The sequence below is a fragment of the Colobus angolensis genome, unplaced genomic scaffold, assembly GCF_000951035.1.
Source record: "Colobus angolensis palliatus isolate OR3802 unplaced genomic scaffold, Cang.pa_1.0 Scaffold72, whole genome shotgun sequence".
NCBI classification, from domain to species: Eukaryota; Metazoa; Chordata; class Mammalia; order Primates; family Cercopithecidae; genus Colobus; species Colobus angolensis.
This window is the reverse complement of record NW_012120932.1, coordinates 1,991,290-2,004,589: the sequence shown is the minus strand read 5'-3', so window position 1 is coordinate 2,004,589 and position 13,300 is coordinate 1,991,290. Positions and strand designations below refer to the sequence as shown.

The window sequence follows — 13,300 nt, the reverse complement described above, 5'->3', positions numbered from 1 at the left end:
CCCCTTCCTTCATCTCCCTCCCTCATCCACAGCCCATCCCTCACACCCCTTTCCTCATACCTCCCTTTCCCTCACTCACTCTCCCTCACAACCTTCTGCACTTCGCCTCCAGCTCTCCCACAACCCCTCCCTCACACCAAAGCTTTGGTAATGGGAGTTCCCTCGACCCCAGCATCTCCTACCAGCTCCTGCACAGTTCTGAATGTGAGAACAACATCCCATGTCCAGGTGGGGTAGCTTGGAGGAAACTGCTCTTCTTACTAGGGTATCATGAGGGCTTCCTGGAGGAGGTGGCATTCCTGAAGGATGAGTTGATGGGCGCGGCTGGCAAGGAGTCCCAAGCTGAGGGAGCCGCATGGTTTTTGCCTGAGCACCCACAGCACAGGTGTGGAAGCACAGGACACGGCCATCTGTGGATGCAGTGTGGAAGCAGGGACTCAGGACAGCCAGGAGGGCCTCACTGCCCAAGGGTGCCTTCCCCTCCCTGGGGACCTAGTTCACTGCTGGTCACAGGAACTGGTTGGCCCGGTGGTTGGCAGGGCTGGGCCTGATGGGTGGCTGAGGCCCAGACATGGGTGCCTATCATTCTCCCTCCTCCAGGCTCCAGCCTCAAAGGGTGGGGCAACCACCAGGTGGGAGGTGGCAGATGCAAGAGTGGGCCCGGTTGGTGGTCAGGGACGTCACAGACTCAGACCCAGGCTTGAGTCCAGTTGGTCAGGGATGGAGCTGGGGGTAGCTGGGCGCTGGGAGGGCAGTCCGAGGACAGTGGGCTCAGGACCTGGCTGATGTGGGCCTCGGGGCAGGGCGGTGCGCGCACACAGATGGACAGGGAAGGCAGCGGTCCTGGGGCCAGGCAGCCCTCGCTGAGGAATGACACCGTCCACGGGGCCTGGGGAGTCGGGGCCTCGGGTTGTGTCAGGCAGCCCTGAAGTGTGTGTCCCCCACGGCCCTCCGGCCGGGCCACCAAGGACTTGCCCAGGCCACACACCCGCCTGTGCCCTGCCTGCCTTGGAGGTTTCCTGTCTTCAGCTGACGCAGTAATAGAATGTTAATGTCCCTGGAGACCCCTCCTTCACTCTCCAGGGACAAGTCACACCTGTCTACACTCTTCACCCAGACACCTGTCACCTTCACTAAGTATGTGTCTCCTTTACCCAGGCATTAGGGGCACCTGGAGCAAGGTGGTCAATTCCTAAAAGCATTTCTGAGGGAGGGGGCTGTGACAGAACCCACACTCAAGGAGTCCTGAGGGAGGGATCCCATTTCACAGGCGGGCAAACGGGCTGAGACTGCAGCACAGGCCCTGGCCCCGCGGCTCAGGGTAGAGGAGGGAGAGGGCAGCTAGGGCTGTCCCCCCGCCACCCCACTCCGTGGGCGTGTGGCAGCCTGGCAGATGGGAGGGCTCTGAGGCCCCGGCTTTCCTTGCCCCTGGCCCTCAGATCCCTGAAGGGGCAGGCACTGTGATGACCCAAGCAGCAGGGCCGCACAGTAACGGGACATCATGTTCTGGAGCTCCATACTCCGCCGGCAGCCTGGTTCCCACTGTAACGTGCGCAGGGACCCTGTGACTGAGCATGGTCCCTCCAGGAGCCGCACTCAGAGCCTCGCCCTGCCAGGGGCATCACTCCAGGGTTAGGGGCTCCCAGCACCTTCTGGGGCAAAGCCTGGGTGCCTCTAGAAACCCCCTGGGAAATGCAAACTCATGATGATCCTGCGGGTTGACAAATATTCTTGTTTCCCCACAAAAAGGCTTTGGGGGAGGAGCTGACAAGGGGAGGGAAGCAGGTCTCCGGCCCAGGCTCAGCAGCCAGAGACAGAGAGGGAGAGAGAGTGTGTGTGTGTGACAGAGAAAGGCACACAAGGTGGGAGGAGGGGGCAGTGTAGAGGACATCTGAGGTGGGGAGGCAGTGCCTGGGGGCTTATCCGAGGCAGGTGAGCCCATGGTGGGGGCGTCCTGTCTGGGGGCCTGTGCCAGCAGCTGGATGTGGAGATGCCAGGAACACCAGGGCCAGTCCCAGCTGGAGCAGCCATAGCTGCCGTCATCTCTGAAGCCCTCCTGAGACTGAGGAACGAGGCAGGCTGAGGGAACTTGAACATTTAATATGGTCAGCACCTTGTAAGATGAAGGTTTTTTTTTTTTTTGAGACGGAGTCTCGCTCTGTCACCCAGGCTGGAGTGCAGTGGCGCGATCTCGGCTCACTGCAAGCTCCGCTTCCCGGGTTCACGCCATTCTCCTGCCTCAGCCTCCCAAGTAGCTGGGACTACAGGCACCCACCACCATGCCCGGCTAATTTTTTGTATTTTCAGTACAGACAGGGTTTCACCGTGTTAGCCAGGATGGTCTCAGTCTCCCGACCTCGTGATCCACCCGCCTTGGCCTCCCAAAATGCTGGGATTACAGGCATGAGCCACCACGCCTGGCCGAAGGTGTGTTTTTTACACAAATTATAAATAATGAAAAATAAGCATTTAGAAAAAGCAGCAGCAGTCCCCTTGGCGGGCCGGCTGGAAGACTCTTTGGTTGAGTGGTGGGTGAGGCCCTGGGTCCGGGGTCTGTCAGAGCCCCCCTAGGTCATCTGCCAGGAAGGCCAGCAGGTAGCGGCTGACATGTCTGTCGATGATGACAGGCGAGAAGCCGAGGACGCGCCGGGTCCCTGGCAGGCCCTTGGGGTCTAGAAGACAAAAGGGGAGGCAAAAGCTCAAGAACCAGTCCCAGAGGTGAATTCTGTGTTTCCATCCCTCCCACGGGGGTGGGTGGGAGCGGGCACTGGGGCAGGGTGCTCCCTCCCGGTCATGGTCTCGGCTTGAGTTGAAAAGACAAGAATTAGGGCAGATTCCAGAGCCCCCAGCTCCCACCCAAGTGACCCACAGGCCTTTGAGTCCTGCCATGTGTGCCTGTGTCCTCGCACCCAGTAGGCCTCCCAGCACGACAAACTCAGGCACCACAGAAAAGGGAGACGGGGCAGGCCAGGCTGGGTGCCAGTAGACAGGCCCTGGAAGGCTCCTATGCATCAGGCCTGTGGCTGGTGGAGAGACCCAAGGCCCTGGGGCATGTGACCTACTCAAGGGCCCCACATGGCTGAAGGTCACAGGTGTGGCAGGGCTTTGTAACACCCAGAGTCCTGGCTGCACCCCTCCTCCCACTAGGGGTCATCATTTTCTGGTTCCCAAGGGTGGCAGGAGCCGGTGGACGCTGGGAGCCTCCTCACATCCCGTTTCTCATGAGCCCTGCGAGGTGACGCCATCCCACTGCACACTTGTGGACACTGAGGTGTGGAGAGGTCAAGGGGTCCTAAATCGGGCAGGGTCTGGGGCCCTGGCTTGGTGGCAGAGGGGAAGCAGGCCCAGCCCTGCGAGGGTCCGCCTGCACCCACCTGGTGGATAGCAGTACAGGAGCAGGGCCAGTCCCACAGCAAGGCCCAGACCAGCCAGGAAGCTCATGGGTCCTGGGGAGAAACCAGTGTGAACAGGGCTCCCCGGGGCCTCAGAGGGGTGGGGTCCTGAGGCTCGGGGGCTGCGCAGGGGAGTGGGGGTGCCAGGCTGAGGTGCTGCCTGAAGAGCCCCCAGCGAGCACCTTAGGGGGTCTGTCACCAACAGAAGGCCAGGAATGGAGCCACACTCGGGGTGGAGAAGCCCCTGAGGCGGAGATGGAGCCCTGGGGAGGGTAAAGAGAGAGGGAAAGAGAGGGAGAGAGAGGGAGGGGCAGCAGGGAGGTGTTACCCCTGTCACTCAGCTCGCCGCTCTGGCTGCCCGAGTCTAGCTGTGTGCAGTCTGAGTTCTCTAGAAACAAAATCACAGAGCGCAGTTAGTCAGTGGGCAGGGCCGGAGAGCAAGGTAGTTACCCCGTAGGAAACCCAAGGCCGCTGCTGCCTCCCGGGGCCGCCAGGCCGGACAGGCCGTGGCACCCGAGACCAACCCTCCTCAGGGAACTCTGCACAGTCTGGGTCTTCTCCGATGCTCCAGCTGCTGTGACTTCAAGTGCCACGGGCATGGGGAAGGTCATTGTACCCTGGTGGCCACAGGTACCAAACGCGGCATGAACATTGCTGCGGACAGCGTGGCTGCTGTCGGCCTGGTGGCTGCCTCACTGGGTGCGGCTGGGCCAGAAGCTTTCTGCCCAGGCCTGCCCCGGAGGCTATCCAGCCTGAGACCTGCTGGATGGGCCTCAAGGCACGCGGGAGCCACAGAAGGTGCTCTACTTCCAGTGGGGCCGAGGCTTGGCCCTGCCTGGTTTTGAAAGCCCCTGTGGCATACTCGTGGCTCGGGAGGGAGAGCCAGTCCCTCCTGCAGGGCTGGGCCTCCCCTCGAGCTCTCCCTGCTCACCATCTGCACTGTGTCCTGTGAGGCTTGGGGAGGCCTCCGGGGGGCCAGAGACCCCCAGCCCAGTAGCCTGGGGTAAGCCACCCAGTCCCTCTGGTCTCTGTCCTGTTGTTTGAGGGCCAAGGGGCAGTAGGCCCTCCTCCTAGGGCCCTGACCACAGAGGCGTCAGATCACAGTTGCCATCTTCACCTTGAGGCGCCCTGAACGTCCCGGCAGCTCTGTGGGCCCAGGCTACTGGCATCCACGTGACTCCCGGGGCCTGAGCGCACACTGCCTGAGGACAGGGGCCTCAGAGCTGAAATGCACGTGCTCTGGACCAGCCATCCAGGCCTGACCACGCCCTATGGAAACCCCCACACGTGTGCAGATCGCGGCAATGAAAGGGTTCGTCATGGGGTTGGGTAATTCCAGCGGGGACCGCCTAGGAGTGCTGTGCAGCTGTGGGAACAAGGCTGCTGTCCACACAGACAGGAAGGGATCCCGCTGGAATGAGGTTAGAAAAGGAAGGGCAACAGAGGACGCACAAGATGCCCCCTTCTGCGTGAAAACTGCCACGACAGAGAGCGATGGAGAAAGTGGGAGACAGAGAGCAGCATGCGCGCTGCCTGTGCCTGCCACAGTCTCCCCTCAGGGCCGAGGGTGGCCTCTGGGGAAGGGCTGAGGCGAGAGGGGATGCCAGGCCTGGGCTGCAGCAGACTTGGGAGGTCATGGAGAACATCCACGCCATCCACAGCGGGCTGGTGTGCCCTCCCTGGGCTGGCACCAAGCATGCATGGTTGGGGACGTGGAACTTACGCAGAGCGTGGCGGCTGGGCAGGCAGCTGTGCAGGGGCTGGGCATGGATATACAGGGCTCGGTAGAACTCCTGGCAGTCCCGCTCGCCACTCCGCTGCAGGTGGCTCAGGAGGTCACAGAGCCGCACACGCAAGGACGCCTTGGGGTTCCGGAACTGAGGGAACAAGGGGGTGCCAGGGAAGATCAGGCCAGGGGGGCTGGCTGTGGGTCAGGGCAGGGCACCAAGGTCAGGCCCCCAGCCTCAGCTTCCCATTGAGTGTCAGGACACCTGCTGGATGGCAGCTCCTGTGACACCCTGCCCCTTACCCACACCACACAGTGCCTGGCATTGCCTCTGTCGCAGGCATCACTGCTACGCCTCATACTCCCTGTGGGGTGGGAGGTTGGGAAATAGGCCAGGAGCGGTCACAAAGAAACCACAGGGCTGGCCGGGCGCGGTGGCTCACACCTGTAATCCCAGTAGTTTGGGAGGCCAAGGCAGGCGGATCACGAGGTCAGGAGATCGAGACCATCCTGGCTAACACGGTGAAATCCCCGTCTCTACTAAAAAATACAAAAAAATTAGCCAGGTGTGGTGGTAGGCGCCTGTAGTCCCGGCTACTCGGGAGGCTGAGGCAGGAGAATGGTGTGAACCTGGGAGGCGGAGCTTGCAGTGAGCTGAGATCGCACCACTGCACTCCAGCCTGGGCGACAGAGCGAGACTCCGTCTCAAAAAAAAGAAAAAAAAAAAAAAGAAGAAGAAAGCACAGGGCTAGTGACATCATTCCAAGTGTTAGGACATAGTGTGGCTTCCTGTGTGACCTTAGCCAGCTACTCCACCCCTCTGAGACTTGGTTTCTTCATTTGTAAAAAGGGGATAATGAACCCTCATGGTAGGCTGTGACAGGGAATTAATGAAGTGAGGTCTAAGTGCTAAATTCTGTTATTTTGCAGTCTACAGGAATGTGATTCAAGTTTTTAAAAAATAAGTTGACACTGAGCGTGATGGCTCATGCCTGTAATCCCAGCCCTTTGGGAGGCTGAGGCAGGCAGATCAGGAGTTCAAGGTCAGGAGTTTGACACCAGCCTGGCCAACATGGCGAAACCCCATCTCTACTAAGAGTACACAAAATTAGCCAGGCATGGTGGTGCATGTTTAATCCCAGCTACTTGGGAGGCTGAGGCCAGAGGATCACTTGAAACTGGGAGGCAGAGGTTGCACTGAGCCGAGATCACGCCACTGCACTCCAGCCTGGGTGACGGACTCCACCTCAAAAAAAAAGAAAAGGGTGACAAAAGTATTGGCTCTTTCGATGTGTCTGACAGAGAAATATGTGGTTCTCAAGGTCAGTGGACAGGCCACTGGGCCTTGACCTCCAGGACCTGGAGTCTGTGGCCCAGTGCTGCCACCTGGTGGCAGCATACCATTCTACATGGCCACAGGAAACGAGTAAAACCATGGCAGTGTGGAAATGACAGCCAGATGGGTGGCAGAAGCTATGGTGTCTGTGAGGAAGGAATATGTGGTTTTTCTTGTATAAACATCCGAAACTTTCTAAACTTTTTAAAAGTGAACATGCGTTAGACTTCAATTACAATAAGAGATGGATTTGAGCTCCTAACTTTTAAAATTACTGTATCACCTTCACAATGGAAGAAGCACCTGAGCCAGTAGCAGGGCCCGTGTTGACTTGTGTTCTGTTGTGGGCCAACCTCATTGTGCCAGGAGATGCCCCAATCCTAAGGATAGCCCTGCATCATGACCCCCTGCCAAGTGAGGAAACGACAGCTCCAAGCGGAGAAGGGACTCAACTGGGGTTGAGTCCCTCCAGAGGGGAAGGAGGCTGGCAGGACCTGTACCCCGAAGGCCTAGCGGTCTCCGGCACTCACTGCCCATCCCTCTGGTCTTGGTGATGGCTGTCAAGAAACAGGTGGCTCAGTGTGGGCGCCAGAGCCACAGATGTGGGTGGGGTTGGCAGGGTGTGGCTAACTCTCTCATCCAATGTCCCCTCAGGGCCACCTGGCACTGGGGTGATGGGGCAGGACAGACCTCCCAAGACAGAGCCCAGGAACTGCATCTTAAATGCCATCTCCAGCAGAGCCACCCTGGTGTTCCCAGCTCTGCAGCTCTGAGAGGCCAGGGCCATGTGACAGAGCGACAGCCACCAGCCCTGTGCACTTTCCCAAACAATAGGATGAACTCAGGACGTGGCCTGGCACTCCTGAGATGAGTGGCCCCGGGCAAGTGGCTGCCTCTTGGGCCTTGGGATCACCTCTGTGAGATGGGGTGATGGGTGCGGTGCCCACAGGGCTGCAGGGCCATCTGGTGATAAGGGCTCTCGGACAGGCATTTACCCGGCTCAGCTCAGTCAGTCCACACCACACCTGCCAGGCAGGGCTCTCAGCGTCTGCTCCACACATGGGGAAGCTGGGGTTTGGAGGGGAGCAGCCCGCTCAGCACTGCTGAGAGGGGCAGACTGTGGCGCGGCTGTGGGGTGGGTCAGCATCTGCCTTCCTAGAAGCTCGGTTGCCTACCTGTGACATGCTGGGCTTTCCAGCCTCGTACAGTAATGTAGAAATTAGAGAAAAGGAAGCAATTGTTTGCCCACTTTGAACCTTCAGAAGATGCAGAGTGCAAAGCGCTGTGGCACTGGGGTGGGCCAGGACTATCTGTTCCCCATCCCACTTCAGCTCTCCCTCTGCCTCCTCCCTCCTCACCCCTCCCTCTCACCCTCTTTCTCACCTCCCTCCACGTCTTATACTGTCATGTGCTTCATGTATTGTCACATGTTATCTCCTGTAATCTCCCAGCAACTCCGGGACAGTATACCCAATGACATATGAAGAAACCGAAGCATAGAGAGCTGATGTTCTGGGCTTGTTTGGTCCAAAGGGTCAGTTTGTAGCTCAGGCAGCCTTAGTAGCCAGGTCCAGATATGTCACCTCTGAATCCTGACATACCTAGTGTGTCATTCCCGTGAGAGAATGACCCAGGGCTGGTCACCAGCTTCTCCCAGCCCAGAAGGGAAGGGAAACTGAGCAGTGTCTCGGGCACCCCCCTCACCTCCTCAGCACCTTTTCCGCCTCCTTGTTGGTAAGGATCTGTGGGTAGTAGCGGTTCAGCTGGAGGATGATCCTGTCCACCTGCTGCTCACTCAAGCGCCCGTGGCCTGTCAGGAAAGGCGTGTCCTGCACCAGGCGGTCACAATACGTCTGATCTAAAACAGACAGCACAGGGGCATGAGCCAGCACAGCCCAAGGGGACCAGAGACGACAGCCTTGTACAGACACCACAGGAGGGCATCACCCCCGAAGTGGGTGCCCACCAGGAGGGTGCACCCGCAGAATCACAGCCATCCCAGCCCGTGTGGTGTGCACTGCACAGCTGAGAGCTCCCCTTGGCCTGCCAACCTGCCTCCTGCCAACCTGCCTCACCAGAAGATGGAAGTGAACGGTCGTGCTGGAAACCCACTTCACACAGCTCATCACAGAAAACACACTCAGAGGGGCTAAGAATCTACTCTTCATGGGCCACCTGCAGGGCCGTCAGGAAACAGCTGGGGCCTAGGGTGGCACAGGTGGCTCAGAACGCCCAGGGCCAGGCATGGTGGCTCCGACCAGGTGCGATGGCTCACCCCTGTAATACCAACATTTTGGGAGGCCAAGGTGGGCAGATCACTTGAGCTCAGGAGTTCGAGATCAAGAATGCTCACACGTGGGCTCCTCAGATCTTCACAGTGGCACAGATACAGGGACACAGGGCTCAGGGTGGCCCGTGCTGGGATCACCATGGGACACAGTGTGTCTGCAAGGCCTTAAGAAGCTTCTACCAACAGTAAACCAGTGAGTTCTCCCAGAGGGCTAGAAATGCTTTTCATTTGCCTTTTCTTTTTTTTCCAGAATCACCATTACAGTATCATTGTACCACTTTTCCATTAAGAATGTTTCTTAGAATGACAGATCTTCAAGGCTGAGCAGTGGAGTGACGACAGGAGGGCATGGAGAGGATGGCGCACGGGATCCCCACAGGGACTGAACATGTGCATCACCTTACATACTTGTGGCAGCTTGTCCTGTTTCCCCATGTACACAAAGAAAATATTTATAGAACATAACACAGAAGAAAATGAGAAGGGAATCTAAATGTGTTGCTATAAAAAGTGAACAAAACACAAAAGAAGGCAGTAATAGAATAAATGAGGGTCAAAAAAGCTACAAGACATACAGGAAAGACATAGTAAAATGGCAGTAGTAATACATTCCTTATCAGCAATTAATTCAAATGTAAATAGGTTAAACTTTCCTTTTTTTTTTTTTTTTTTTGAGATAGAGTCTTGCTGTGTTGCCCAGGCTGGAGTGCCGTGGCCCAATCTCGGCTCACTGCAACCTCTGCCTCCTGGGTTCAAGCAATTCTCCCTGGGACTACAGGTTTACGCCACCACGCCCATCTGGTTTTTGTATTTTTTTAGTAGAGACAGGGTTTCACCATGTTGGCCAGGCTGGTGTCAAACTCCTGACCTCAGGTGATCTGTCTGCCTCGGCCTCCCAAAGTGCTGGGATTATAGGCATGAGCTACTGCGCCCAGCCAAATTTTCCTATCAAAAGGCATAGATTGGCAGAATGGATTTTTAAAATATGAGACAACTAAGTGCTGTCTACAAAAGACTCACTTTAGATCTAAAGACACAAAGAAGTTGAAAATGAAAGGACCTAAAAAAATTCCCATACAAATAGTAACCAAAAGAGAGATGAGGTAACTATACTAACATCAGGCAAAATAGACTATAAGTTAAAAACTATTACAGGAGATTAAAAAGTATATTATGTATTAATAAAAGGACAATTCATCAAGAATATGCAATAGTTATAAACATATATGCACCAAATATCAGAGCTTCAAAATGTATGAAGCAAACACTGGCAGAGTTGAAGGGAGAAACAGATAGCTCTCTAATAATATTTGGAGACTTCAAAACACCACTTTCAGTAAGAGACAGAACCACCAGACAGAAGATAAATGAGGAAATAGAGGACTTCAACAACACCATAAGCCAATTATACCTGGTAGATATACATAGAACACTCCATCCAACAATAGAGAATAGATATTTTTCTCAAGTGCACATGAAACATTCCCCAAGATAGGCCGCAAAACAAGTTTGTGGCCACAAAAATCAGTTTTAATATATTTTAAAAGGTTGAAATCATATAAAATATATTTTCTGACCATCTACAATGAAGCTAGAAATCAATAATAAAAAACTAAAAAATTCACAAATATGTGAAAATTAAATAGCCAATGGGGCCAGGCATGTTGGCTCACATCTGTAATCCCAGCACTTTGGGAAGCTGAGGCAGGCAGATCACTTGAGGCCAGGAGTTGTGACCAGCCTGGCCAACATGGCAAAACCCTATCTCTACTAAAAATACAAAACTTAGCCAGGTATGATGGTGCACGCTTGAAATCCCAGCTACCTGCCAGGCTGAGGCACAAGAATTCCTTGAACCTGGGAGGTGGAGGTTGTAGTGAGCTGAATTCGTGCCACTGCATTCCAGCCTGGGTGACAGAGCAAGACTCTGTCTCAAACAAACAAACAAGAAAACCAATGGGTCAAAAGAGAAATCATGAGGGAAATTAGGAAGTAACATGAGAAAAGCGGAAACACACACATACACACACACACACCCACACACACACACACCCCCTACACCACGCCAAAACCTAAGGGATGCAGCAAAAGCAATGCTGAGAGGGAAAATTATAGTTGCAAATGCATATATTTTAAAAAATCTTAAATCAGTAACCTAACATTGCACTTTAAGGAGTGAGAAAAGGAAAAAGTAAAGACCAGAGAGCTTGAAGAGCAAACTAAACCCAAAGCTCACCGAAGGAGGGAAATAATCAAGATTAGAGTGAAGACAAATGAAATACAGAATCGAAAAACAGTGGAGAAAAATCAAGAAAACCAAAGTCGATTCTTTGATGACATCAATAAAAATGACAAAACTAGCTAGACTGACAAAGAAAAACAAGAGAAGACTCAAATGACTAGTATCAGGAATAAAAGTGAGGACATTACCATGAACTTTACAGAAATAAAAAGGAATGTAAGAGAATACTATGAACATTTGTATACCAACAAATTAGATAACCTAAATGAAATGAAAACATTCCTAAAAACACAATCCACCAAAACTAAACCATGAAGAAATAGAAAATCTAACCAATAACTAGTAAGATTAAATAAATAATGAAAAATATCCCAAGAAAGAAAAGCTCAGGACCAGATAGCTTTGCTGGTTAATTCTACCATAAATTTAAAGAAGAACTAATATCAATCCTTCTCAAACTTACAAAAAAAACTGAAGAGGAGGGAACACTTCATAACTAATTCTGTGAGGTCAGCTTTACCCTGATACCAAAATCAGACAAAGTCACTTCAAGAAAAGAAAACCACTTTGGGAGAGAGAGGCAGGAGAGTCACTTGATGCCAGGAATTCAAGACCACACTTGGGCAATACAGCAAGACCTTGTCTCTATGAAAAAGGAAAAATGGAAAAGACTACAGACCAATACTCCTTATGAATATTGATGGAAAAAATCAACAAAATCAAGCAAATCAAATTCAGCAGCATATTAAAAGAAGTATACATTGATTTATTCCTGGAATACAAGGATGGCTCAACATGTAAAAATCAAAAATCAATCAATGAAATATGCCACATTAATAGAATGAAGGAAAAAACACATGGCCATTTCAGTTAACATAGAAAAAGCATTTGATAAATGTCAACATCCTTTTTTGATATAAATATTTAATTAATTAGGTCTAGAAGATGGTATGGTTTGAATGTGTCAACAAGCATGTATTGGAAACCTAATCCCCAAAGTAACAGCACTGAGAGAGAGAACCTAATGGGAGGTGTACAAGTCATGAGGGCTCTACCATCATGAATGGATTAATGCCAATTACAAAAGGGCTTGAAGTTTCGGGTTTGTTTTCTTCCTCTTGCTCCCTCTCATTCTCTGTAGCCCTTCTGCCTTCCACCATGGGATAACACAGCAAGAAGACCCTCAGCAGATGCTGGCTCCCTGATCTCGGACTTCCAAACCTCTAGAAGCATGAGCCTATACATTTCTGCTCATTATAAATTCCCTAGTTTCAAGTGTTCTGTTATAGCAGCACAAAATGGACTAAGACGGAAGGAAACTTCATCAACATGATAAAGGCCATAGAGTTGGCACTGTCTCTGCAGATTCCATATCCAGGGATTAAATCAACAGCTGATATAAAATATTTGGGGAAAAGCAATAAAAAATAAGACTACAGCCAAAAAAATACAAGTTTTAAAAATACAGTACAACAATTTACATAGCATTTACATTGTGTTAGGTATTATAAGTAACCTAGAGATAATTTAAAATACATGGAAGGATGTGTGTAGGTGCAAATATCATAGCACTTTATATAAGGGATTTGAACATCCTCAGATGATTTTGAGGGGATTCCTGGAATCATCCCACCTCATATATTGAAGGACATTTTTATATGAAAAGCCCACAGCTAACATCATACCTTCATGGTGAAAGACTGAAAGCTTTTTCTTTAAGATCAGGAACAAGATAAAGATGTCTGCTCTTACCACTTATATTCAACATAGTACTGGAAGTTCCAACCAGAGCAATTAGGCAAGAAAAGGAAAAGAGAATAAAAGGCATCCAAATTGTAAAGGAAAAAGTAAAATTTTCTCTGTTCACAGATGACATGATTTTATATACAGAAAATCCTAAAATCTTTTTCTTTCAAGTTAGAGCTAATTAAAAGCATGCAACAAGGTTGCAAAATATAAAATCAACACACAAAAATATTTCATCTCTACATACTAACAATGAACAATCCAAAAATTAAGAAAACGACTCAATTTATAATAGCATTGAAAAGAATAAAATACTTAGGAAAAAAATTAATCAAGAAGGCAAAAATCTTGTACACTGAAAGCCACAAAACATTGCTGCAAGCACTACCCAAAGCAATCTACAGATTCAATGCAATCTCTATCAAAATCTCAAGAGTTTTTTGCAGAAACAGAAAAACCCATCCTAAAATTCAGATAGAATTTCAAAACAAGGCCGGGCACGGTGGCTCAAGCCTGTAATCCCAGCACTTTGGGAGGCCGAGACGGGTGGATCACGAGGTCAGGAGAT

General features: G+C 51.8%; 1 protein-coding gene across 2 annotated transcripts in view; it reads right to left on the bottom strand.

The window, feature by feature from the left end:
- Positions 1-2,423: 2,423 nt before the first annotated feature.
- LOC105501489 (chromosome unknown open reading frame, human C9orf89) overlaps positions 2,424-13,300 on the bottom strand; it is a 23,530-nt gene continuing 12,653 nt past the window's right edge. The window contains exons 2-6 of one of the 2 annotated variants that reach the window (XR_001000195.1): positions 8,159-8,312; positions 5,116-5,269; positions 3,721-3,780; positions 3,375-3,446; positions 2,424-2,672 (exon numbers count right to left, since the gene is read on the bottom strand). Coding sequence is in view for 1 of the 2 variants with exons in the window: in XM_011927468.1 (XP_011782858.1) it covers positions 2,557-2,672; positions 3,375-3,446; positions 3,721-3,780; positions 5,116-5,269; positions 8,170-8,312 (545 nt within the window). In the remaining variant the exon portion in view is untranslated. The remainder of the gene's footprint in view (positions 2,673-3,374; positions 3,447-3,720; positions 3,781-5,115; positions 5,270-8,158; positions 8,313-13,300) is intronic. The other variant, XM_011927468.1, reaches the window with a different exon arrangement.